The sequence below is a fragment of the Gouania willdenowi genome, chromosome 12, assembly GCF_900634775.1.
Source record: "Gouania willdenowi chromosome 12, fGouWil2.1, whole genome shotgun sequence".
In the NCBI taxonomy this organism is placed as follows: domain Eukaryota; kingdom Metazoa; phylum Chordata; class Actinopteri; order Blenniiformes; family Gobiesocidae; genus Gouania; species Gouania willdenowi.
The window spans coordinates 15430497-15457512 of record NC_041055.1 but is presented as its reverse complement, the minus strand read 5'-3'; the positions used below and the strand labels follow the sequence as shown (position 1 = coordinate 15457512).

The window sequence follows — 27016 nt, the reverse complement described above, 5'->3', positions numbered from 1 at the left end:
TACCGGTAGTTTGTTGGGTGTTAACGCAATGACCAGGCAGTTTTTAACATCTTTACATTTTACACAACAGCAAATTTATTATAATCCCTTTGAAAGAGTTTTTGTCATATTTGCTTTTTTTTTTTTGATGAACAGTTGTGAGATCTTAGACATAGTATTACACTAATATTAAATAAAGTAGACATTGGACAATGAGCTTGTCATCAGCTAATGGCATCAACAGACATCTTGTCTACAAGCTCATTATAGGTTTACTCTGTGTTAACTCGTGGGTCAGAACCGAAAGTAGATTATTTGAGAATTAAATATTAAAAAGGAATAATATTGTCCTTTATTAATTTATTTGTGAATGCAGCCAAGTGCCATCAATTTACACCTCTAACAGTTGGGCTGGATTTCTTTTTTCCAGGTCATTGAAATGGGTGACTTCTTTTTTTAGCCCTTTGCCTTTCTTAGTTGTTAGTTTTGTGCATCGTTAACCTAAAATGGAACTAATTCAAAAGGGGGGTGGGGTGTCCAGACTTACTCAATTTCTGATGATCATATCCTGATTAATGAGTGTAGATGATAAATGGATATTTGATAACTTAATAAAACTCTAATAAAGCTTTATTAGCCTAAAACTGCATTAGAGTCAGACAGCAAATTAAAACACAGAGAGACACAGTAACCAGAATTTGTTTATTAGTAAAGTGATTAATACAAAAAGAAGATGAGAGGCAGGTAATAATATATTACAGACTTATTAGTAAACTCCATTATTATTGTCATCGTCAGGATGTGAGCCAATGGAAGGCATAAGAGGTTGTTTATACCACAGGGGCACCTAAGGCTTTGTTACATTGACAGATTGGCACAGCTCCACACATTGCATCAGCCTCTCATCCATTACTGTGTTCCATCTATTAAAGTAGGAAAACATTCATTGTGCCAGGCAACATTAAGTCACTCAGTTCAAGTACAGAAAAATAAAAAATAAAGACCTCACTACCCTCACAGACAGCCTGTCTATGGCTCACTCATATGTTACTGGCCCGGTTTGAAGTGCTGGCAAAGTCAATGGTTCATCAATAGATTGTTAATAAGTTTGTTGTATTTACTTTGTAATACATTTGCATTGGTTCATCTAAAAGTCTTTAGGTTGTTGAAATGAGTTGCAAATATTTCACTTGTGTCAGTAGAGTTTTGGTGTATTTTCCAATGTTAAAACTAGCATTGTGCAAAACTGAACAATTATGAACAGAAACTTGACCAATTGATTAGTGAAAAACTAAAATAAATTGATAGGTGCTACATCTTTACATGGCAATATACCAAATTCCTATTTTGAAAACAACATTTTGAAAATGATTGTCTATAGCTTAAGGAATTTTTCACCTAAAATCATTTCATAGGCTTTTCGGTTACACCCCTTAGCTTAAATATTTGATTCATCTACTGTGATTGCTATTAAATAATCAACCCTTTTCACAATGGAGTGTAAAGTACAAGTTATCACATAAACGGAAAGCAATATAAGATTTTCAATTTATAAAATCTGAAAACTAAAAACATGACGTAAGCTCTCATGCTTTCCTCTCTTTTGATAAATGAGTTTAGATTTAGCTGACTCATGCTGTCTGCTGCTGAGTCTGTGCTAAATAGGACAGCAGAGCAGCTGAAAGGAAATTCATTTTTCCAGACACAACAAAACCAGGCTGGTGAAAACCTTGTCTTTGCAAGGTTTTTGGTCAATTATCTTATTCAACTTCTGTTTAATTAGGCCAGTTTCAGAATAAGATAACATTATTTCATCTTTAAAGGGAACATAAATGTAATATTTTCAGCTCATGGTTGATGTTTGGTGACTGCCACCAATTTTTGTAATTATCCTCTAAAAGTGATCTCATATGATTCATAATAGAGATGCAATGAGGTAATGCAATAAATCAAATCAAATAATGACAGTAAAAAAACTCAGCCCTTCAATAAATCATAGTCAACCTTTTAAAGGATATCTATATGGAACAATTGGACTCAAGCTTTTCAAGCCACCTTTACCCTTCAGATGAACGACATAGCACATAAACCACTGTGTACGTTACGTATACAGTGGTTTAGGCCACATCTGTTAAATGAATGTCCAACGCCCAGCATTAATAGGCAAACATCAAAGCAACACTGACCAGGCACAGAATCCCAGGCAATTAACATTCATGACAAATAACAAAAACAATAACTGTCTTTTTTTTTCAGAAGCATCAAACTGCTGCTTTCAGAAACATTGCTGTGCATTGATGTGTTGATGTAAAGGCCAACTGCATGAACCAAAAAACTACCAGAAACAAGGTCAATTCTGAGGCGGAGCTTCCACATCGCTCTAGTTCAGTGATTAAACGTGCAAAGGATTTTTCAAAAACAGAATTAGAAAAAGATATTCCTAATTGTCACCACCATCATGAAGTCGTTTTCTTTTTCTACAAGCTGTCACACATTCTGAGGCTTCGGGTTACATTATGAGTGAAAAATAAAAGTGCAAAAATCATTGTATGAGTAATATAAGGCAGCACTCATTTCCTCACCTCATGCAAATGAACAGATCCAGCTTTGTGTATTTCAAATTTAAAACCTGTTCCAATTGTCCTGATGTTTTCCCATTTAGTCCACCTTTAAAAAAACAAACAAAAAAAAAAACCCTTCTCTTGAAAACTTATATTAGCTATGATATAAATAGAAACCAAAAAGTAACCTTTCTAATCCCAGTAAAGTGGTTCTTGTAACCTGTGAATTGCTGCGACTGAATTTGAAACAAACAGGACAAAAAGTTGAAAAGAAACAACTTCTAGCTCTTTTCTCTTTTTTTGCTGATTTAAATCCTAAAATCTCAGAATCATGAGCCAAAACTAAACAAAAACTATCAAGTTTCAAAACAAAAGGAGTGTGGTGTGAAACTTTCCCAAATTTTATTTGTCCTTAAATCTATGTTGTGCCAAAGTGGTTTGAATCACGTAGAGCTACAAGATTTTCTCAATATGAAAAATATGACTTGTAACCATGGCTACAGAGATCAGAGATACCCATCAGCAGGTTTGAGATTATGGAGACGTGATCAAAGGGTGACTCAGGTAAAGACTTATTTTACTAGATCACTCATCACTTGTGGACTGTCTGGGAAGAAGTTGCTGCTTCACCAACTGGTCTGGAGAACCATCAGGAATGGTTGAGAGGACAGGACGTGCTGGTTGGGCATCTGACTCTTCATCCTGACAGAGAGAAACAATATAAATGAGTTGCTTTTCTTTTGATGAGTCAGTGTGTGCTTTAACATCTAAACCCACGCATTTGGACAAAGTATGACACATCTCATCTTCACTGTATTCTAAAACAATGATATGACGTAAATAGAGTTCAAGTTACATTTGTCTAAGGGCAGAGCTGCAAAAATAGGACTGGCAGGTTTTTATTTAATTAGCAGGTCAGTCAGTAACAAATGCTTGATAGTGTTGTTTCATAATGTCCTGAAGATAAATGTCTCATGAAATAGTGTTTGCTTCTGATTCTATGTTTGTAATTTTTTCTTTGCCTATGCGCTTTACCTTCTTATTTCAAGCAGCTCGGGGCCATGATTTTTCAAATTGGATAAATTCATATTGTAGGCCACGAAGATAAAAAAAAAAAAAAAGATCAGTAGCTCAACATGAAGATGTAAAACAGTTTAAATTGCCGGCTGTAACGTTTGTTTTGATCTTCACTGTAAGCACTCCATTACTGATATTGGAAAAGTTTCATGCATTGCATTGTGGGATGTGGAGTCCTTAGATATGTGTACCCCTAGGGGAATGCGATGGCACTACAGGGGGTACTTGAGAGAGAGAGCGGAACATTAACAAATGAAAGCAATACATAATATGGGGTTTTATAATGTTGATTTTTAATTAGAAAACCATAATCATACTAAATATAACCAGCAACTCACAAAACAACAATAAATACACCCAAAATAAGGGAAACATACACAAAAATCACAAAGAAACATACAAAACGACATAAGAAACAACAAAACGACATCAAAAACAGAATAATTTCAATAATACCAATAACACACAAAAACGACGACAAAAATACACAAAATAAGAGAAAACATATACTGAATATTAATAAAAAGAACAAACAACAACAAAACACACAAAATGACACAAAAAACACACAAAATGATAATAGAAATTATCTTGATCAGAACATGAACTGAAAATACAAGGGTCTAACGTCAGGAGGGAGGAACGTAAATGATAAAAACTACAGAAATAAATCTATTCAGGAGGCACTAAATACTGTTTCATTCTACTTATTTACAAAATGAGATTCTTTAAAATGTGTTTTATCACTCATTCATTCCATCATGATGCTCAATAGTTGTTTTTTCACAGAATTCTGAGCAAAATGTTCTAGTCCTTCACTAGACGAGGACAGGAAGTCACTTCACTCCATTTTGTTCTAGTTTGTTCCTAGTGATATCACATCACTATGCAAGATTATTTAATTTTGCCCCAAAATAACCATTCACCATCGTTTTGCAGGAACCTTCAGGTCATGAAAACACCAGAAATGTGTTGGGAAGTGACTTTGGCAGAGTTTTTGGAGGCAAACACAAGAAATCACAGTAAAAATGAAGTAAAAACAATTCTATTAATCCATCTACAGGACTCCACAGCCCACAATGCAAAACGCTAAACTTTTTTGGCAATGTTGAAAAAGAGAGTTTGTGATTGAAATCAAAACAAACGTTGAAGCGGCAATTTCAACCTTTTTGTTTTTGAGCGAATGATCATCTGGTATTGATCTATGAGGCCTACACTGATGTAAACTTCTATCTATTCATAGTGAACATATGTATATTCCTGCAGAAGTGGTGCGTGTAACTGTGATGGTCTGCCTCTGTATGTTGATGACCTAATGTTGTCTGTGGTGTCTGTCCTCTGCCTTTTACCCAAAGTGACAAGTGCCATGCAACACTTTCAATTATGAGGAATAAAAGATCTGGAAAACTGGAAATATTGTCTTTTAAACTTAAACAGTATTCTTTAGTTTCCTACAAGTCATTTGTGCTCATAACTCTCAACTAAATTATTCACATCAGGTTTAACTAAAGCTTTGATCTTAGATAAATCTGGGATTGAGGTGTTTTTACCCATTTCAAAATTGAAAACTCCACATTGTTTGTATTAAAAAAGGAGGCTTGAACCAAAATCCTGGATATGTAAGGTCTGCACTATACAGGCCAGCCCACTTTTTGAAAAGCTCTACAATTTATCCCTGAAAAGAGAGAGAATCCTTTTTTTCCTTAAAAAAAAAAAAACTTTAAAGCTGGATTTTGTACCGTGTCTGCAGTCTCTTCTCCTTCAGTATGTTCTCCATGGCGATTGTATGTCTCCATGTCAGAAAGCGCGCTCTCCAGTGCCTCCTCCTCATAGTCAGTGTGGTAGTCTGACTCGTCTAATGACGGGAAAGGAGAGTGGAGGACATGAAGCATATTGTGGGTGTTAGTTTTTTGGAATATATGATGGGCAAAGGAAGTGACAAATGAAAGTGGGTGTGCAGGTGAGTGAGTCACAACGGCAGAAATGTCCAACATTGTGAAAGGTCAGAGAATACATTCAGATGAGTGATGCATGACAAATAGATTAAAAAGGAAGGAGGAGGACGAGTGATCAGAAGGAGCGAGATACAAAGGTTAATGTGTGATGTTTCAATTAAACCCTTGGATTAATGTGTACCGTATGTTTCTGATATGTGATCAGGTCTGACACTTACCGTCAACAATAGCAGCTTTAACTGGCTCGATGCGAGACACTATTTCTGCAAGGTCAGTGAAGGAGGCATTGGGACATGTCACCACCTGAAACACACACACGTTTTATCCAACTCTGAGCCAGTTCACTTCCTTCTTTTATTTTCACATCTTTCTAAAGTGGATTAGGTAGACATAAAATTAATGTTATTGTGTTTTTTTTTCCCCCTTGCATTTTGAAGATAAACATAATGTCAAATCCGTCGCATTGAGCGCTGTATTATTTCCTCTTGTGATGCAACCTCCAGTTGTTACTGAGAATAGCAGAGCCCTCGTTAACTGTGAGCGTGGGAATGCCATTGTTTTAAAGAAGGAGGATGGGAGCTATTAAAAAAGACAATCTTCAGATTTTTCCTTACTAATACATTTTGCCTTTATCTGAATGTTCAAAACAATTTGTTAGCGTGTTGCTTAGAGTAATTTTCAACATTTTTGTACCAATCCTGCTCCTCGGGTTTAATCTCGAGTTGTAGGATAACATCTGATCTTACTGTCCCTTGCTAAAATAAATAATGGTAATATTGGGTGTTTGGCATTTGGAGTAGGGATTTAAAAAGCCTTAAGACTAAACAGACTTTCATATGCAACCTGCTCTTGCCATGACACAGGATTGTTCTACAGGAGCACAACCTCAGCATCACTCGAATAAGTTTACACAACCCACACGATAACTAAAGGGAGCAACATAAAATACAGTTCTGATGTTAGATCTAAGTCAGGAGGCTTGTTATGAAAAAGTTTGATGTGCAGTTCTTACTCGTATTAAAGCAGCAAAGTCAGCCCACTCCTTAGGAAATGGCATATAGATCTGAATTTTTAAAGTAAGTAAACAAAATTTGTACTAAATTTGTTGCAAATAATTACCATTATTTATGCATGTCTAAAAACGATTTGATTATTCTCTGATGTGGTAATTAAAATATGTAATTCTACATTGTTTTCATGTGACAACAATTAAATTATTTACAGTTTAAAAGCATCAAATGAAAACACGCTTATTTCCTGTTTACAATATCACTTTCCCATCTCGATCTCTCCACACATGCTTACGTTGTTCTTGCTTTGAGTGTTGTGGAACTCCTCTTGGTGTCTGTCTTTCAACATTTTCTCCACCACACCGTTGCGCACCCACACGTCAAACAAAGTCTTGCCATGCTGATATCCCACCTCCTAAAAAACAATCAAACTAAATTATTGCAAGATGAGGCCATAAACCTTTAAAGATCAGTTAAAACTGCATTTTTTTACTTGATGCTTAAGAAATATGGTCATCTACAAACTTACAGCAATCTCATCAAACTTTCCAAACTCCAGGGTTCGGTATCTGTCTATTGGAGGCCTGATGTACTCGCAGTAGTCGTTGCTCTTCACAGACTCCAGCTGTCTCACACAGCACACGTACGCCAGCCGAGTTTGAATCTCCGCCATGTTTAACACCTATAAAGATGAACTTATGGATGAGTGAAAAAAAAAAACCACCTGGAAATGAATCCTCGATGCTATTCAGAGGACTCGTTTATTTTTTCACACTGAAAGCTGTGTCTTTACTCTTAATCAATCCATCACCTTTACTTTCTCTGCGAGCGGGTTGAGGCGTTTCCATAGCAGCCACCAGCCTGAGAGTGAGTCGCCATAATTAGTGAGGTTGGTTTCATCCCGGCTGCCCACGTCAATAGCTATCACCACTTTGGCCCCCATTGAGCGTGCCACATCAGCTAGGAGTGTTGCAGGACACAGAAACCACAGGAAAAAATTTAGATAAACAAAAATGGCGCTATGAATAGTAAAATGAACAGAACTCTTATTTTTTAGTATCTTGATCTATTTGTCCATGTGATCCCAAACCTGGGAGATTGTTGATGTAACCTCCATCCATGAGTAGATGTCCGTCCTTGGGGTCACAGAGAGGAGGCAGATATCCTGACAATGACATGCTGGCACGAACGTAACGCCACAGGGACCCTAAACATGCAAACAGGCAACTGTGGGTTTGTTTCACTTCTCAAGCACTGCTTACCTCATTAGAAGCAACAGAGCAGAATCAACTGAGAATTAAACTCATCAATGAGAGCAAAGGGTCAGTTCTCCATCGAGAATCACAGAAAACTTAGAAAAAGCGAGAGTAGTGAAAAGGATACACTGCTGTCTATTAACAAAGTATTTGCTCTGAAAAAGATATAATGTAGGCCTCATAGATCAATAAATTAAATATTATTTATTCAAAAAAAAAGAAAAGATGTAAAAGGTTGAATTTTCTGCCAAAATGTTTGTTTTGACCTTCACTGTAAACACTCCGTTTATTGACAAGATGCGTAAAATGGTTTTTACTTCATTCTTGTGATTTTTTTGTGTTTTCCCCCCTTTACTCTGCCAAAGTGACATCCCAACACATTTCTGGTGTTTCTGATGTTAAAGTTATGTCACAAACTAAAAAAGAAAAAAAATATTTGATCTTAATTACAGTTTTTCAATCTTTAAACCTGACATGAAATCTCATATTGTTTGATAATATTTGCTGACACATAATGCTACATTTACCAAGTATTCCTGGTTTGCTAAAGCAGAATAAAGAAAAAAGAAAAAAAAAAGATATTGAAAAATTCGCAGTGCAATAATTAAAATCCACTTAGGTTACAATGTAAAAACAGTGATGCATACATTTACTCTTTTTAACAAAGATGCTTGCCTGAGTCTGTACTTACCATCAGTGTGTACTCTCATGGCTGACGCAGTAATGTCAGTTGTGATGTTAAAATATGGAATCCAGAGGTCCTGCACATACAAATAGCCACATTAGAAAACACCAATAAGATAGGGGACATATTTACAGGAAATAAACTGTCCCAAAATGAACTGAAATACACTCTCTCTGCTATTACTATTTTGTGTTTTGTTATCCTCACCTCAATCTGTTTGCTATTGAACACATTTCTGATACTGGAGTTGAAAGCAGCCCCGGAAAACATGGAAGTGATTGGATACGTTAAATCCAGTATTTTTTTAAAAACTGAGGTCATCTCCTACAAGAATGAAAAACAAAAGTTTCCTTAATGCACTTTCAACATTCATTTTCTCAAAAACAAAAAAAAAAACTATTCATAAAAACCTGAATCCCAACTTGATGAAAAAGAAAGCCTTCAATGATAAAATCAAGTTTAAGAACTCCAAAAATAAACGTTGTACAACTTTTTATACACAAAGGTTCAAGCATATTCCTGTTCCAAAATTAAAATTTGAAAATCCATTTTATTTATTGATTCTACAAAGCCCATTTACTGAGAGAATAAAGTACTTTCTTGGCACAGTGGTTCGTGGAAGCCTGTCATTTGAAATGGTCGATGGGATGGGAAGACGTGGTCTTAAATTAGCAAAGTGCTGTAAAGAATACAGCCACATCCAACAAAAAAAAAACATACATTTCAACCTTTTTTCTGATGTTAGAAAATATGAAAAAATAAATCCTTTAATTCACTGAAAGGAAAGAGGCCTTTTTTCATCAGCCACACACACAAAAAAACAAAACAACAAGCAACAAACAGGAAGAGATGCTGAAATGCTGCTTGTGTAAACAGCCCACACCGCACTGTCACTCTAAACAATCTCCCTAAACCATTTGTCAATTATTTGTACTAATTTCAAGATAATTAAAAGTGCGCTGTCAGGTGACCAAACAATGGGAACAAATTGCCTGCAGCATCCTGCTGATGTTATGTAACACTAGCCAAGATATGCTCTTTCAAAGTCGGAATAAGTTCACAGCATTTCATTCTAAATGTTAGTGTAGACTCCAGTCTTTACGGTCTTATCAATGAGCTGATGTATTGTGTCTGAATATGTAAAAAAGTGATCCATTATAAAGCTTTTACAGTAATAAAAGCCATTATCTCAATAGTTCCAAGACTCACCACTGTCCATTCTCTGGCCCTTATCCTCAAAAGGCTGTGGCTGCGATCCTCAGCATACAGCGCCCCCATTAGGGAGCCAATAGAAACACCACCAATGAGGTCGACTGGGATGCCTGCCTCACAGAGCGCTCGCATGATGCCCACCTGGGAGCAACCCCTGGTCAGAAGAGGAGGAGAACAATGTGGGCCACAGAAAAAAAAAATTTGAGTTTGAAAAAATTTTTAGTTTTTTGAGAAAATGTAAAACAACAAAAGTGCGAGTTCTTGGTTTAGAAAAACAACACAATCAGCTGGTTAATTTTTGGTCTCTGTTGGAGGAATCTAGAGCTGTAAATTTCACTCTTAATTATAAGGGCAATCATTTCAGTAAAAGGTGAAAGCAAAGCACAACCTGGCTCCTCCTCCTCCAAGAATAACAGCAATAGCGTTGCCAGTGAGAACTCGTGCAAGGCGAGAAAAGTCAGAGTGGCGGTCTGCTGGCTTCTCGAACACACGCTGATACAGCTCCAACTGCAAAGACAAAGCTGTGATTAAAGTGCAGAGAGTCTAATAGTGATGTTTGTGAGTATTTTTTGGGATGTGCTGTTGCCAAAGAGGAAGATAGAAAAGAGCCTTAATATGGAAGAGGAAGAAAAAGAAACTATAGAGGTTCGATTCTGACCAGCTTGGGGTGGCTCCTTTTGGAAAACACTCTACGAGGACAGGAGAGGTGAAGGTGTCTGGAGATCCAGCTTCTCATGTTGAGCCACTCCACGGTCCCTTTAGGTTGGGGGCCGTCCTCCCTGTGCAGCAGCACCAGCTGCTTCTGGGCACGCACTGCACTTCTTTCTAACATTCGCTCCAGCTAGAAGAAGAACACGCAGCACAGTTTTACCTTTTTTTTTATTCTTACACCAAAGAAACACTCGTCTGGTCAAGTCTCAAAAGAGAAACAAGGACCAAATAACAGCTGAGAAATAAAGCGGCAATCAATAACATTTTAGTGTCTTGCTATGACATATGTATGATTAGAAACAGACCATTCTAATCCAAACAACTACTTTTCCTTTATTTATGCCTGTTTTACTTTTTCACAGAGTCAGACTGTTTCCCAGGCTAGGTCACAGTTAAATAAAAAGCACTTGTGAATATGCATTCTAATAAAAGCAGCACAGTCTGAGAGGGATGAAGGTCAGATCTCAAAGCTTGTTGACTGCTTCTCTGTGTCTGCTGAAAGTTTAGTGTCCATGCAAGGTGAGTCAGTGTGAGTGTGTGTGTGTGTGTGTGTGTGTGTAAGACAGAATCAGCCCCGAGCAATGACTCATTCTCAGCCGGAGCAAATATTGATCCATCTTATCACATTTCCTGTTGAACTGGAATACAATCTTTTCTTTTCTGCCCAGAAAGGAAATGATCTCTCCTTCATCAGCAGAACACATTGCATTGCCCCTGCCCTTTGCTCTTTAACTCAGTGATGCTCAAGGGTAAAACGTAAACCACAGCCCAGGGCATCATTAGGTTTGGTTAACCATGATCAAAGCCTCTCAGTGAGACAGTGCCCAATTACACACTCTGGACGAGTGCTTCTCAAACTTGTTTGGCTCAAGTACCCCCCATTCTCTTCTTCCTAAATCTATGTACCCCCTTTTGTCCGACTACAACATTTTGCTTAGACTACTATGAAAAAACAACTATAGAGCATCATGATGGAATGAATGAGTGATAACACACTTTTTAAAGTTGTTGTGGTTTTATGTGTTGCTAGTAATGGTATTTTTCTCTCTCAGTGCACGTGTTTTCAGTTTCATTTTGTGTATTTTGTTGTTGTCTGTTCATTTTATTATTCTCTCTCTTTTGCTCTAGACTAAAAATAAATAAATACAATTGTAAATGTTTCACATGCACAGGGTGCACCACAATAAAAGCTGAGGGAATGTGTGTGTTGAAACTATAAACTTTAGGGTGAGTGAGGACACTTGGAGATTCGTGCCATTTTCCCCAGCAGTCCACTTTCACTTCCACTGATGCAACGCCTAAAGCACAATCACATTTCTAGTATTGGCAGACAGAAGTCAGAGCTGAAGTGGTCATCTGCTTCTGTTGACCTGCTGTGCACTTGATGCTTTCCTGTTTTAAACTGAACCAATAACTCACAGTGAACCCTGGAAACTTTGTTTGGAAACAGATAATCCTGTTTAAAAAAACAGATATTCGTAGTCATGGTCAATGTTCTTCCTTCTACTTTAACGTTAATATACTCTACGAGTTCTGATATGATTTCCTGATATGTTCATTTTGTCATCTTTTTGAAATTAATATGTTAAGGTTTTATTTAGTCTGACAACTTTTTCAGGAAATGTTACTGTCAGTCTTCCTCAGAGGCATCTGCTGATCACTTTGATGTGTAATTATTTGGAGTTTTTTCTACTTCAAAGAAGCCAGGGTTGAGAGAACATTATCACTCTCCAACACCTGGGATTCTCTTCTTCAGAGACCATTGGGCAACAGGGGGTGTGGTCAGCCTGACAGAACTGTCAAATTGGCCATGCCCAGAAAGAACTCCTAAGCAGCAGACGCCTTAGAGGAAGACTGACAGTGGACAGTCAAAACATGTCGGGATCAAAGTAAATTTCCTAAAAAAACATTAGATCTCACACATTCCTAATGAGTCAATAAAACAACTTTTCACATTAAAAAAACCTTTTCTCTAAACTGACACATTGTTCAGAACTGAAAAATCCTTCCGATATTAATAATTCTGACTACTGAAATAGAAATGATTGAACTGATCCAGTGTTCATTACTACAGGACCAAGCATGAGAGCTTCAACACCTCACCTCTCCAACGGTGGGGTCCTGCTCCCCGAGCCCCACTATAATAATGCAGTCAGCCTGTCGAATGCAACGCTGCGTCCATGGGGTCAGTGTGTAGTCAGTCTGATAGAGAACTATGCGATGGATGTCTTCCTGTTGGCCGAGCCAGCTGGACAGGCGGTACTCATGGACACTAAAGAGAAAGACATTTCATTTTTCAATTTGTGTCAATAGATCTCACTTTTAACATATTTAACAGTTGAGTCAAAAAGAAAGAAACAGACTCAAAAAATAAACACTGAGCGGATACACCGGAGATGGAAAAGAACCCACCTCAAGGTTGGATTGATAAATATGGTTATGCTGAATGAAAAGCAAATACATGGGACTGAACGGAGTATTACCTATCTAGTGCTGTAGCCCCAAGGCGCTGTTTGATGAGATCACTGGTCAGCAGGAGAGTGGGACCTGTGGGAGATAAGATCACACCATCAATGTCTGCTCAAAGCCCTTTCAACATCCATGTGAGTTTTATTATGCAAACCAGGGCATAGCCACAGTCATTTGGTTCTTCAGAAGCTAACAAACAAATCTCAGTCTAATTTTCAATCCAACATACATTCTAGTATTAAAGCTGCTGGAGATGATAATTTTTTAATCAGATAAAGACATTGTGTAGGATCATAGATCAATAAACCAAAGAATATTTGCAGAAAAAAAATGCAAAAGGTTAAATTTGCCACTTGAAAGTTTGTTTTGATCTCCAATGTAAACTCTCTTTTTGATATTGTTGGAAAAGACTTGCACATTACATTGTGGGAAGTGGAGTCCCGTAGTCCAATTATTCTCAAACCTTTTCTTTTATTTCTGAAACCAAGTACCCCCAAGTCGGACTACATCATTTGGCTCACAACACTATGAAAAAAACGTTTAGAGCATAATGATGGAATGAATGAGATAACACACATTTTAAAGAATCTCATTTTGTAAACAAGTGGCATGAAACAGTAATTAGTGTCTCCTGAATAGATTTATTTCTATAGTTATTATCACTTCCGGTAATTTCCCGCCTGGTGTGGGACCAAGTCTGACCCTTGTATTTTCAGTTCATGTTCGATTCAAGATAATTTCCATGAAAATATTGTGATTATCATTTTTAACTAAAAATAATGCTTTTCTAATGCTTTAATTAAAATTTACAGTTTTAAAAGGGTGCCAACAATTTTTTCCAGTCCATTTTTTAAATTTTGAGTAAAATAATGTACATTTTGGCTTCATCTTCTGCTTTTTTGTGTTTCTTCAATACACATAAAGGAAATAAACACGTGTATACCAAAAACATTTCTAACAACTATTTCTGTGAGAAATGACGCATTTTGTGAAAAAATTCCAGGGGTAATACTTTTAGTCTAAGACTACAGAAGCACTTGGACCCCACATTCCACAACGCATTACATGCTATGTTTTGTTCACAGTGGAGATCAAAACAAACTTTTAAGCAGCAAATTCAGCATTTTGCATCTTGTTTGTTTTGAGCAAATGATCTTTGGTTTACTGATCTATTAGGCCTATAATAACCATCTGCAGTGAGCACATGAACAGCTGCAAGGTTACAGGAAGAGGCGTTACATGAGGACGTAGACCTGAAATTCATTGGATTTTCTTACCTATTGCAATGAGAGCATGCTGCAGCTCTAAGGTGAAGGCCGTCAGAGGGACCTCCTCAGACACAGGTAGAACTGCCACCGTAGAGAGGTTAGACGCTTGGTTCCCTGCATCCCACTTGCTCCCTGGGGTGTGAAGGGCTAAACTGCGAGCTGAGGACAAATTACAGCTTAATCCTTTTCTTCTTTCACAGGGACATTAGTTCAAAACCCCACAAAAAAAAGCATTCTAAGTACAGTCAAAGCTCGAGCTTGTTTACAGACGTGTTGGGGACAAACACATGAAGGATTAACACACCTGTTAGAGGACCGTTGACCTGCTGCAGGATTTTCTGTCCTAGTAAGTGGATCAATCTCGTCACAACCTGAGGGGCACAAACATCTTGCCTTTAATACACCTTAACAATCAAACTTCTTATAAAGTATGAAATTGATGGTTAATATTTTCACTTATATATCAAATTCATGATGATTAAACAAACGTAAAATGATGTGCGAAGCATAAAAAAGGGCTTACCGTAATTTCTCGACTACAAGGCGCTACTTTTTTCCAACGTTTTGAACCCTGCGGCTTAAACAATGACGCGGCTAATTTGTGGATTTTTTTCTGGTTTTACAGGCTTCTTGCTGCCAAAAAAAATCCCATTAGACCAATGAAACTGTTTACATTAAATCCAGCGCGCTCCCTGTGAATCATTCTGATCAGTCATTTTGCCATGCACACACCCTGGATGCTGAGGCTGATGGAGAAGCTTACGTAAGGACAACAGACGGATGGAGACATGGCGGAGATCAGAACAGCCTGGATACAGTAAAAGTCAGCCAGTCTATAACAGAAGGAAATGTAGTGAGATATGTCTAGCTTGATTGGGTTTTAGATCAGGCAGCTCAATGCACGGATGTGAGTGAGTGCAGGCGCACAGCCGATGCGTGTATGAGAGTGAGCCCGCGGAGAAGACGTGTGTCTGTTAGTCCTGAGTACAGTCCGACATGGCAACCGGGACGGGTAGCAAGGTTTATGTTTACAGTGCAGTTAGTTAACAAAGCAGCTCTCTAACAACAAAACGGCCTTTTCTTTCTGCGCTGTACCACCTTTATTGAACGTGAGGTCTACGGGAGTTAACCCTGGAGGAGAAACTGCTTTCGGCCATGGAGAGTACGGATCTCCCGTGTCACTCAACTACAGTTAGGAGACAAAAACAGAAAACAAAAACAAAAAGCATAAAGTTGCCAAATCACCACGTTTAGTTTGCTTAGAAGCGATCACGTCCGTATTCTGACTCACAGTCCGGACTCGGTGTGATCGCTTCGTGGTAGTTCACGGTCAGAACGGACAAAGTGGTGTATAAGTCTGGTTCCAGTAAAAAGTGACCATAAAAAGCTGCCAATTGACTGATATGTAGACGTGGGGCAGTGAGGAAGAGATGAGGATACTCATCAGTTAAAACACAGAAATCTCTGTTAAAGCAAACGGAAGTATATCAGCCCGCCTACTTGCCCGTTCTGATTGCCAAAGTCATCTGAAGGGCACGCTCATTAGCAAAATAGAGTGTTGCCTATGTGACAATCCCAACTTTGTATGGATGTTTCTTGGAAAATGGGTAAATTATTGGAATGCGGCCAATACAGCCGTGCGCATTATAGTCCAGAAATTACAGTATTTTCGAAAACGCTGCACCTCCAAAAACAAGCTTTGAATTAAACAGTTTATATGTTATTAATTACATGTATGAGTTCAAGTTAGGCCAACCTGTGGGAACTTCCTCTTGATGGAGCTGAGCGCTCCTTCTGGAAGCTTTGCCAGCTCAGAGTCTCGTACTGCGTGCACAGTGGTGGCTCTGTTCTGATGTGTCAGCGTTTCAACCTGCCAGAAAATTAAAAGCCACAAACTAAATGTAAATCAAAAAATAACTAAAAGGGGACATGCTTTGAAATTAGTTTCATTCTAAACAGTTACTTGGTTTATCAAGATTTTCTTAGAGCCATGTACTCTATATTGTAGGTTCCAAAGGAAAGTTATAAATACGTGCTTTCTATCCAATCAACACATGCTTGCGTCACACAGCAGAGCTAAAAGCGTCTCACAGTGTGCACCTGCTCAATATAAAATTATTTCCACAATCACAGATGCTGCTAACACAGCTTTCCTCCTACAGGTAACTGTAACCATAGCATTGACTCGCCCAATTATTATTAGACGCGTGCTGACTGAAATCTTCCACTTTTACAAACAATAAAGCAGATGACAAAACAGACTACTTTACAAAGTTTATCCAAGAGAAAATTCAGTCGCAGTGCATTTCCAACTCTAACTAACTGAACATTTAAGAAGTGGAAAACTTTGCAAGGTACAAATTTAATAAAGTCACTCAGAACAATAAATGCATTTAACTCAGGTGTACGTTCACATTTCAGCAAACAATAGCGTCTCACATACACTCCTTAGTCACTGTAACTCCCTTCAGCCACAAAAGGAAGATGAGTCAGGTAACACTGCACCCACAATGTTGGTTTTTTTTAAACTCACTTAAAAAATAATCATACATATGGACATACAGGTACAAGACAAAAACACTTAAAAGCTAAAAATTAAGAATCTAATAAGATTTTTTAAAAAATGGTTAAATTATTTTCTGAACTTTAACAGAATAAACAAAACTTTAATATTTGGAAAAGGAGGAAAATATGGAAAACTAATCATGGTTGTGATGAAAGCAAAAATATACGCTGCTATTGGAGTCAGTCTACCATCAGGAAAACATTGGTGAATAACAATAATTTCAGCTAAGATCATTAAGATGTATGGTTGTAAATGTAAATACTGGTGAATATGGATTGTAAATAGGGTTCAGACAATCAAGATGAAATGCAAAGACGCTAGAGATGTTGTTTTTCAAGCATTTTTTTAAAAGCATCTTTAAAACTTTAAAATTCATTTTTGCATATCCTATACATAATATGGATGTGAATAAAAATACTGAATTACAAGCATTTAACAGAATAAGATCATTCATTTCTCTGAAGGTAAATTACATACAACCTATACATACTGTATATATTTTTTCTTTTTGTCAATATATTGTATACTTTCTATATTGTATTTTCATTTTGTTTTTACTTATATGCTAATAAAAAATAAGGTACTTCAACACAAAATATGGTCAAGGTAAAGGCTGGAGATTGCAGTGTGTTTCTTACCACTCCAATTAGATCACCACGTCCATACTCTCCTATCAGTTCCTTCTTACCATCTTCTTTCAAGATTACGGATCGTAGTCGACCACTCAATACAATAAAAGTGCTGTCTGATTTCTCTCCCTGCCTGAAAAAGACAAACACAGTAAACTTAGCTAAAAAATTACAAAAAAAGATTAATAAACAAACCGCAATACATTTAGAATTTGATATATATTACTGATAACCTTTGTTCGTTTGTCAGATTTCTGTTTTTGGGAGACTATTTGTTTGAGGAATGTAGGACCAAAGGTAGAGTACCTGTAAACAGCTCTACCAGCCTCCACTGCCATCCAATCAAGAGCAAAGTCTATCTGTCTGACAAAAGACGACATCCTCCTCACCACCGTGTGCGCAACATTCAGCACAACTTTAGGTTCTTCACGCATAATCCTGAAGAACAGGAAAAAACACAAAATATTGTAAAAAGAAACCTTGTATTTTTTTCCTGATCCCTTTATTGAGTTGTTTATTCACTTAAGATTTTGCAGCCAGTACACAAAGGTCCTATGGACAGTTTGCTACGACAAAAGCTACTCACTCATAAAAATGGGTTTTGGAGATAGAGAGGAAGCTGCAGTCTCTCTGGGCACGAACAGTAAATATGAGGGGCTCTCCTGTCAGGACAGCGAGTTGACCAACAAGCTCTCCAGGGTGAGTCACAAACAGAAGCGTCTCTTCATCACGGTCGATCATCTTCTGGTAAACATGGAGGAGGCCGGAAATCACAAACTGTATGCTCACCTCCTGCAACATAAAGAGGGGAATAAATTTAATTAAAAAAACTGAAGCACTTTGTCTCAGTTGTGTTTCACAACAAGTATAAACTGAGACTAAGGGCGAAAAAAAAGTCCAAATCCATTTTTTAAATCATGTTTTTAACAAAAAATGAATAAATAATTGGGCTAACGTGTATAGCACATAAACGCCCGCTCACTAGGTGTCAGTGAATCGGACCTTGTTAAAATACTCCTCAATTCATTTGAGCTTGGAAGTTGCACTTTATTTTCATAAAACATACTGGGCACATTTTTTAAATGTATGTACTTTTTTAAGAACTTAACAGAATCAGAATCTGTTTTGAATTCTCTGGGCCCTCCCCTCGGGGGGTTGGGCGCGGGGGTGGGGTGGGGGGGTCGATGGGGTGGGGGGTCTGGGGGTTGGGGGTGGGATCGGTGGCGTGGTGCGCTGGGTCCTTGGCTCCTTGGGGCTTTCTCGGGTGTGTATGGGGGGGCGATGGCTGCCTCTCGGCTTGGGATCTTGGGGGCGTTCGGGGGACTGCTTGGCCGTGGGGTGGTCGCCGGGGGCCCTTAGGCTGCCTGCTCTTGCTGCTGGCCTGACTGCTTCTTCGGGCCCGGGGGCGGCTCTTGGGTTTTGCAGTGGCGGTACTTGGAAATACATTTGTCATGGATGCACTGGCCTTGGGCTGTGGGATAACACTCATACTGGGCTCAACCTTAGACACGTTGTTCCCAAATACCTGTTTTATGGAATTTCCACTCACCTCTTCCTCTGTTCACAGCCACCACCATTATTCCTAAACCACACACTGGTCACCAAACTGGCTTGACAACACAACAATAAACACAATATACACAACCACAATTTCACATCGCATCACTTAAAACTATTCCCCACCCATTCCATATCCTATCTTGTATCCCTCTTCCCTGTTAACTTCCCCACCCCCCTCCAACCCCTCACCTTGGTGTAACACTGCCCTCTCTTTTTTACATCCTCCCTTTAATAAAGTATTTCTTACCCTTCCCTAGGGAGGGCTGGTGACGGTCACAATTATGCAATGAAATAAATAAATTTATTTAATTGCAATAATAAAATATGCATTGCTGTCAAAAGATTGCACTTCTTGTAGTGTTAACCTTCGACAGCATGTGCAGACAAGGTAAAAAAAAAAAAAAAAAAAAAATCTGTTTTGAAAGCAAAAGTTAAACTTGTTTGAAAAATTGAATTGAACAGTTTGATATGCATATCACTTGTTTTTGATATTGGTACTTACAGTTAGTTACCATTTACTTGTTCTTGTAAGTTTTTAAAAAAATGAAATAAATTGTATTTTACTCCATTTTGTACTTGTAAAGGTGAAATTCGTAATTATTGTTGTCGCTATTGCTTGTTTAGTATTGGGATATATTGTATTCTGACATGTAAATCGTGAATTGTATCATCAGTTTCATGGCAACGCCCACCCATAATTGGGACTAGTATAGATTAAATGACTAAAGTATTGAAGTGATGTCAGCACAGAAAAGTCACAATAACTACAGAAGTTGCTTTTTCCACTGTACTGCTGTTTTGGCTCTTTTATACCCAAAAAACAAGATTTGAAAGTTCCTACACTACAGCAACAGTGTCTGCTTCAATCAGACAAGCACACGTTCACAAACTGAAAAAAGGGAAGTGTAACTGCTTATGAAGCTGCAGTTCTGACCTGATCTCCCTGGCGAGCAATGACAGAGCCTGTTTTGACTTGGTGAAGGGTCACTCTGCCTTCCAGTAGCTTGTGGTTCTACAATGGGAAAAAAAAAAAAAATCACAATCTGTTAATGATATCGTCATTAACGGGTAAATATGTAAGATAGGCTTGCTTTTACACTTTTCTTATTGAACACAGGCAGAAATAGAAGAAATTAGCTTTAAAAATTGAGTGCAAATTATCAACAAACCTCCAGCTGGAAGATTCCTAGAAGGTCCTTTTTTGCTGCCTGAAGAATGGTGCTGCTCTTACTGAGGTGGATGATACCAGAGTGCCCCCCACTGTCAGTGTAGTGAAACACTTCAGAGGGGGTCTGTTGCATTGTCACACTCTTCTTTAGGCTGGACTACGAAAACATGAATACAAATACTGTTTTACAACAGAAGGGAAGCAGATGTTTCTGCACATAAAGAAAGATCAATATCTATGTAGAAAGTGAATATTCAAACCCCCACTTTATGAAACACAGGACTGGGTGGAGATTCATCAATGGCGACTCGTGCTCTTTCACAGGCCATGCCGAGGTCATTCGCTGCGGGGGAAAAAGGATACAGATCAAATAAGCAGGTTTGTGCACTTTGTTTTAGATTAGTGATCAGTAATAAGTACGGGCAAGAAAGGAACAGGCATGTGTGATTTGGTGCCCTACCTGTGCCGTCAGCAGGCATCGAGATGGATCGCAGCTTTCTGTAGCTGTTTGACGGGCTGTCTTTGATACCATCTGTTTGACGTAAATAAAGGGCTGGCACTACATCAGTCTGAAAATGACACAAGTCATGTTTGCTATACATGTGTTTGTAAAAGTAACCTGTCTCCGCAGGGCACTCAGTGACACTCCCAGCTTGCAACTCATCCTGGAAATGGAGACGGCGACTCGTTTTTGCAGAATTTCCCTCGCCTAGCATCACATTATTGACATTGGTCAAAGGCACAGCTTGGCATTCCTGTCAATCAAACAAAAAAGTTAAAATACGTATGCTGTGAAATCGGAAGAAAAAAAAAGGTTAGCTGGATGAAAAAGAACAAGAACAAAAAAGTGCAGGTTGTAAGAATAATTTAATTATAATAGGACAAACTGTGTCTTTATCACCAATCAGAAACAAGCTATCACTAATTTAAATCTCTTCTTTAAATATAATCATATATATATTCATCATTCATTCAACATTACAGAGAAAATAAATAAATTGTGACCCCAAAAAAAAAAAAAAAAACATGACCAAGTTTAAGGATTTAACTATTGGCAAACAGTATTATTGCTTGACTGGTTTTCTTTCATTAAGGGGAAAAAGTGACAGTAATGAGGTAGGATGTCAGCCTCGTCTAAAGGTTACAGCCATCGTCAGGTCTTACATTCATTTCTATTTATTTCCTGTGAGCGTACTGCAGCGTGGAGTAATGATGCACAGCTTAATGTTGCGTAAGATTATCTTATAGGTGTCTGTGAGCCCCTATGGTTTGTTTATGTGCAGTATCTTCAAACATAATTTTTCTTATTTAGTGTGTAGACAACATGTGAGCGCTGATAGATTTCCCACCTACCGGATTGAAGAGCTCAGTTGTTAGGCCCAGATAGTTGTGCAACGCTAATAACGTGACTCTTTGGAGACGCACCATGATTATCTGGAACACAAATAAAATCAATCGCAGCTGAAAACCACACACATTACAGAAAATCAGCTTGAGAAGATTCTTTGATGAATAATCTGTTACCTGAATGACTCGTACAAGGGTTTCTGGGTAATTCTTAAACACGGACTCAAAGGCGGAGGCAGGTAAGCGTAGGATGGTGGTGCGAGTGGCAGCTCGTGTTAGAACAGTCTTATAAGGAGCGGGATAACCCTGACACGACAGCAGAAAAGAAGTGAACAAACTGAGCACCAATCAATAAGAAGTCAGAATTAGATTTTTAAAAATGCAACTAAGCATTTTCCACTGAAGAATGATTGATGTCCAACACTGAAATTGATTATATCCAACATTGACCTGTTTTTAAGCATAAAAATATTTTTTCCGGAAAAAATATTCATATTCATCTTAAATTCCTTATATCGCTTTGTTTGAATATTTTAGTGACAGACTGAAAATATTGAAACACAAAAAAATGATGAGGATATTATAGGGAAACATTAAAAGTAATAAACTTGTTAGTTGAGTACAGTGAAATGCAAAAATGACTGTAGTGGAAAACAAGGATGAAGAGGGACCTCACAGTGATAATGTCCAGGATACTGAGCAGGCTGTGGACACTGTCTCCTGGAAGCACGTCTTTCACTACATACTCCGTGCCATCCTAAAAACACACACACACAAGCAAAGAGAACAACACACAGTTTTTGTTTCAGCAAGAATCTACTTTCATGTTGCTTTTTTAACATCTTAGGTTAAGTCCTGTGCTACAGTGGGGCAAAAAAGTATTTAGCCAGCCACCAATTGTGCAAGTTCTCTCACTTCCAATTTTCATCATAGGTATACCTCAACTATGACACAAAATGAGAAAAAGAAATCCAGAAAATCACATTGTAGAATTTTTAATGAATTAATTGGTAAATCCCTAGGTAAAATAGGTATTTGTTCACCTACAAACAGGCAAGATTTCTAGCTCTCACAGACCTGTAACTTCTTCTTTAAGAGGCTCCTTTGTCCTCCACTCGTTACCTGTATTAATGGCACCTTTTTGAACTCGTTATCAGTATAAAAGACACCTGTCCACAACCTCAAACAGTCACACTCCAAACTCAACTATAACCAAGACCAAAGAGCTGTCAAAGGACACCAGAAACAAAATTATAGACCTGTACCAGGCTGGGAAGACTGAATATGCAATAGGTAAGCAAACTTTTGTTATTTTTCAAATATTTATTTTCCACCACAATTTACAAATAAATTCATTAAAAATCCTACAATGTGATTTTCTGGATTTTTTTTCTCATTTTGTCCTCCCTGTAGTTGAGGTGTACCTATGTTGAAAATTACAGGCCTCCCACTTAAAAAGTGGGAGTACTTGCACAATTGGTGGCTGACTAAATACTTTTTTGTCCCACTGTATAACGTAAGCGGTATAAAGAAAGTAATGTAACAAACATTCTTGTCATCGTGTGCTTTAAAGCTAAATCGCTGTTTGTGTTTATGGGAAAGTACAGAAGGAAACTGAAACTGGCGTTATGTAGAGCAGTCTAATGACTGAATTAACCCCATGTTATTATCTTACCTTTTTGTGTAGGTCTTTTAAAACCCAAACTCTGTACATGTTTATCAGAAAAGGTTAAATGTAGTTCACGTACACTCTCTTGGATAGAAAGTTCAAGTCGTCCATCCTGAACAACAAAGATGCTGTCATCGTCGTCTCCTGGCCTAAAAAGGCCTTCTCCCTCCTGCAGCTCAATAAACACCATATGGCGACACAGCTCCAAGAACAGGGGCTTTTCAAAGTGACCCAAGACCCTACAAGTCGCACATGATAAGCTCACTAAATTAAAATAAAACGAGATTTCAAATGTGTGACATAGAAGCAGATATTTTCTCATCGTACCTGACATTCTTCAGCATATAAAGAACCTCTGAGGGGAGGTTTGAGCTCTGAACATCAAACTCTGTTAAGTCGGCCTCCAGTAAAGATGGAGGAGGTTCCTTTGGTTGCAGGGTGGGGGGATCTTTACGGATCCTTAAAATGCTGTTGACATAAAAAAAAACGAGCACTATTTCAGCGAGATTCAACAAAAATGTGCATCAATAACTACTGATTTTGTTATGGACGCTTACTTGCGAGCGATGCTCAGCACTTTGGTTCGTTTGCGGTTGCGCTGCGATTGCTTTGATACTGAAGAGGAGTTTGGCGTGGGATTAGAAGACAAAGTCTGGACCTTTTCAAATCAGAAAGATGATACAAAAATTTTAATTTGTCATGTATACAAGACACATTGGGCTCTATTGTCCCATGCGCGTAAGTAAAAAAAAAAAAAAGCCACGTAGCGCCGCTGTTTTTGGCTGTGCGCTATTCTCCCCCTGTAGTTAAGTCAGCAACTGCACGCCTCCATCCCAGTTACGCACTGTGGGTGGAGCAGCCCTGAAATGTGGGCGTTCCCATTCAAATTTGGCCTTACCTGTACTCTCCAGTCTGCTATTTTCCTCTTACAGGCTTCTGAACCTGGAATAAGTGCAGCTCCCCGATAAGGTGAAACAAGTTTGGACTTAGTTACAATTCAAGCCACACACACTCATAATATTGCAGAAGAGACTCCCGGAAAGAATCTATCCAAACTGACACTGTCACGAGGATGGGAGGAGACGCACAAGCACGCCAAAGGACTGACCATCAGCATTTCTAGTATGTTCACATTTACCAATTCTAGATGGGAGAAAATGTGTTACATTTCATTATATTTTATCCGTGCCATCCACTCTTTGTCCTGGAAGGGGGTGCTGTGTCACAGAGCTGATCAGCTGTGTACACAGTGCGCGTGTCGGCTGCCTACAGCTTGTTATAAACTCTGACAGATGTCAGACTGATGAGACTATTTTAACACTGTGTACAATGTAAAGCCACAGTTTGATCCAATACAAGAGTAAATAACAAGTGAAACATTGATAACAGATGATGATGACGACTAATGCACGCTGATCATTTCTGAATGCAGGAATGTAAGAAGTTAAAATCAGGCTTTCCACACAAACATTAATCTGGCATTAATATGAGGGGAAAGAGATTTTAACCATAGTTCAGACAGAAAAATGTGTCTGGTCCTCACCCTGCAAGCTTTTGAATCACTGATAGGTAATCTGCAAGGGAAATTTATTTCATTTGAATTCAACTAACATGACAGAATGTAGAATAATATTCCTTTTGATATTTATAGGTACATTTACAGAGGCACTATTACAGGCGGTTTATAACAGAGGTACAAATCTGCACGGTCACTGTGTGCATGAATGTGTAATAATTTGGACACAAAGCAAACCTTCCGCATTATCTTCCGTCCATAGAAGAGCACTTTATCTCGTTTTCTGAAGCGATAGTGTGGTACACCAGGCTGCTGTTCCCCTTTTAGGAGAAACACACACAAAAACAGTAATAACAGTTAATTTGCTGCAAGTAAACGGATACATTTTTTTTTAAAGAAATCTGGAACTTTACAGGAAAACAATGACTTATTTTTAACGCATGAAATGAAGATGAAAGATTTTGTAACTCACGAGTATGTTTGTATTTTCTGTAAAGAAAGAGAACTACAATCCCAATGAGTGAGATTGCAACTGCTGCTCCTATAAGAACGCCAGTGAGCTAGAACACAGACAGGAACAAGAGACATTTAAAACTTATTCTAATGAAATTACTTCAGTAGAACATAATGCAGTCAGTTTGAAAAAAAAGTGTCAGGAAGAGCATGTTTTATCCAGGAGTGTGTTGGTCTCTATGAGACCCAATTAAACAACAAGCGAAAGGAAAGAACTTCAAATTAATTTTCTAAATCAAAAATCATGCATTTGATTTTTTTTTTTACACATATACAACCCCTAAACATTCAATGGCACATTCCATACCATAGTGGTCTGCATTTTCGACTCCACAAACTGGTGCAGTCGACTTCCAAGCACATTTTTGCTGTGCAACAGCATCTAAAAACATAATATTGATTTAATTCAGTTTCACATTTGCCCTTGTTTTTTTTAACATTCTTATCAAAAGGAAAGCTGTGAAGTATTGCAAAACTTCTCATGGTGGCTTTTCACTTCACAATCTTCAGAATTAAATTGAAATTCACACAATAGATTTGTCCTAATTATAAGTGCAATATAATTAGAACAAGCAATAAAACATAGATATAATCATATTCTCTAACACCCTATATGGAGAACAAAGCTTTTAAACATCCAAACAACCCCTGCTAAAGGAATTTTAAGAAAGTATAAAATGGCAAAGGAAATATGAGAAAAAAGAAGAAAAGTATTGGCTTACTGAGCTGGACAGGGTGCATGGCTCACTGGCATCATCTCCCTGGCAGTGCATCCTGGAACAAAATCCGTAAAGTTGTGTATTAAACCCACGTTTTTCAAGTTAGCAAGAAGACTACAGCGTTGGAGGACAACAGGTTTCAGATGTTCTGAAAGGATCACCTCGTTGTTTAGATGAAACAAAAAAAGAACCAGAAGATGTAGCGCTATGATTGGTGACCGCTCTATTAACTTCCGACTACCTCACTGATTCCCGGAGTCGGCTGCACTAGTCAAACTTTTAACTTTTAGTTTTAAAATAAAGTTATGCAACAATGTATACTTGTATTAGCGCTTGCATTTCGTTCGCCTCGTTTGTTTAAATATATGTCGAATATCCCACGTCATACGGTGAAAGCAAGGATTCCAATATTACAGAACGTATGGACATAAGCGAGTCTGTTTAACAACGACACTAAAGTTGCAGAAAATAAAAAGAAATTTGCTTTGGTAAACATTTCTGTCACCATTTGCGACGCTCACCAGTTAAAGCACTACACTATTTTTGCTATCAGCATAGCTTCGAAATCTGTGTTCAGTCTAGCTTTTCATGACACGAATAGCTCATGGAATTATTTAGAGATAAAGGTATTAGTAGGTTAACATGAGTTTAGCTGATTGAGTTGACCCAATACACTATGGACGCTTGCTAGTTTAGCAACAACGTTAGCTAGCAGCTGTTCTGGTTAGCCATTTTGTTAATTAATCGATAGCCACTGTCAGCATGGTGAGCTTCCTGCGGAAATAAAAAACACAAAACTTACTTTTTGAGGACATGTATGGCGATGCTTTAGGTTGATTGCATAGCTGAGCTTACGGTTGTGTGAAAGTTAGGCGGTGGCTAACAAAGTTTTCGACTCACTGTCAAATATATCAGCTCCACCTTGTCTATGGTCGCCTGGGTAACGCTCCACAAGTCGACCAATCAGAGGCGGACTGGCAATTTTGTTCTTCCTGTTTACAGTGTCTGCGACCAACAAAAAAAGTGTCTGGGACAGATGCGTCCTAATACTCACTCCTATCTCCTTTTCTATCCACTTTTTCATAACCCCATTGATGACGTCACTGGGATAAGGAAAGGTGTTAGGAGAGGAGTTAGGAAAAGGCC

The 27016-nt window shown here is 38.1% G+C and overlaps 1 protein-coding gene across 4 annotated transcripts; it reads right to left on the bottom strand.

Moving 5' to 3' along the window:
* Positions 1-667: 667 nt before the first annotated feature.
* pnpla7a (patatin-like phospholipase domain containing 7a) lies at positions 668-27016 on the bottom strand. 4 transcript variants are annotated; one of them, XM_028462225.1, is made up of 36 exons: positions 26771-27016; positions 25874-25925; positions 25459-25533; positions 25111-25198; positions 24876-24958; positions 23680-23780; positions 23450-23590; positions 23202-23361; positions 22130-22210; positions 21631-21759; positions 21460-21540; positions 20726-20861; positions 20567-20638; positions 20373-20449; positions 20108-20263; positions 19873-19950; positions 17965-18170; positions 17685-17816; positions 17388-17511; positions 15940-16053; positions 14488-14554; positions 14193-14342; positions 12930-12993; positions 12550-12718; positions 10394-10576; positions 10124-10242; positions 9733-9889; positions 8731-8847; positions 8530-8599; positions 7673-7789; positions 7394-7542; positions 7112-7264; positions 6878-6997; positions 5791-5875; positions 5357-5472; positions 668-3242 (listed from the first exon to the last, which is right to left on the bottom strand). In XM_028462225.1, the coding sequence occupies exons 2-36, from the start codon at positions 25922-25924 to the stop codon at positions 3126-3128; spliced, it is 4038 nt and encodes a 1345-aa protein (XP_028318026.1). In that variant the 5' UTR covers position 25925; positions 26771-27016; the 3' UTR covers positions 668-3125. The 4 variants fall into 4 exon arrangements, with proteins under 4 accessions (XP_028318026.1, XP_028318025.1, XP_028318027.1 ...); XM_028462224.1 differs by having other exon boundaries at positions 26673-27014; XM_028462226.1 differs by lacking the exon at positions 26771-27016 and adding an exon at positions 26032-26204.

What these genes read in the sequence shown, in the direction of transcription:
- pnpla7a (XM_028462225.1), bottom strand. Translation starts at nt 25,924, where the DNA reads ATGCACTGCCAGGGAGATGATGCCAGTGAGCCATGCACCCTGTCCAGC. An exon ending in CCAGTCCTGTGTTTCATAAA is followed by an intron (nt 20,264 to 20,372) that starts GTGGGGGTTTGA and finishes ATGTTTTCGTAG; the next exon opens with TCCAGCCTAAAGAAGAGTGT. An exon ending in TAAAGCTGCTATTGTTGACG is followed by an intron (nt 5,473 to 5,790) that starts GTAAGTGTCAGA and finishes TCCCGTCATTAG; the next exon opens with ACGAGTCAGACTACCACACT.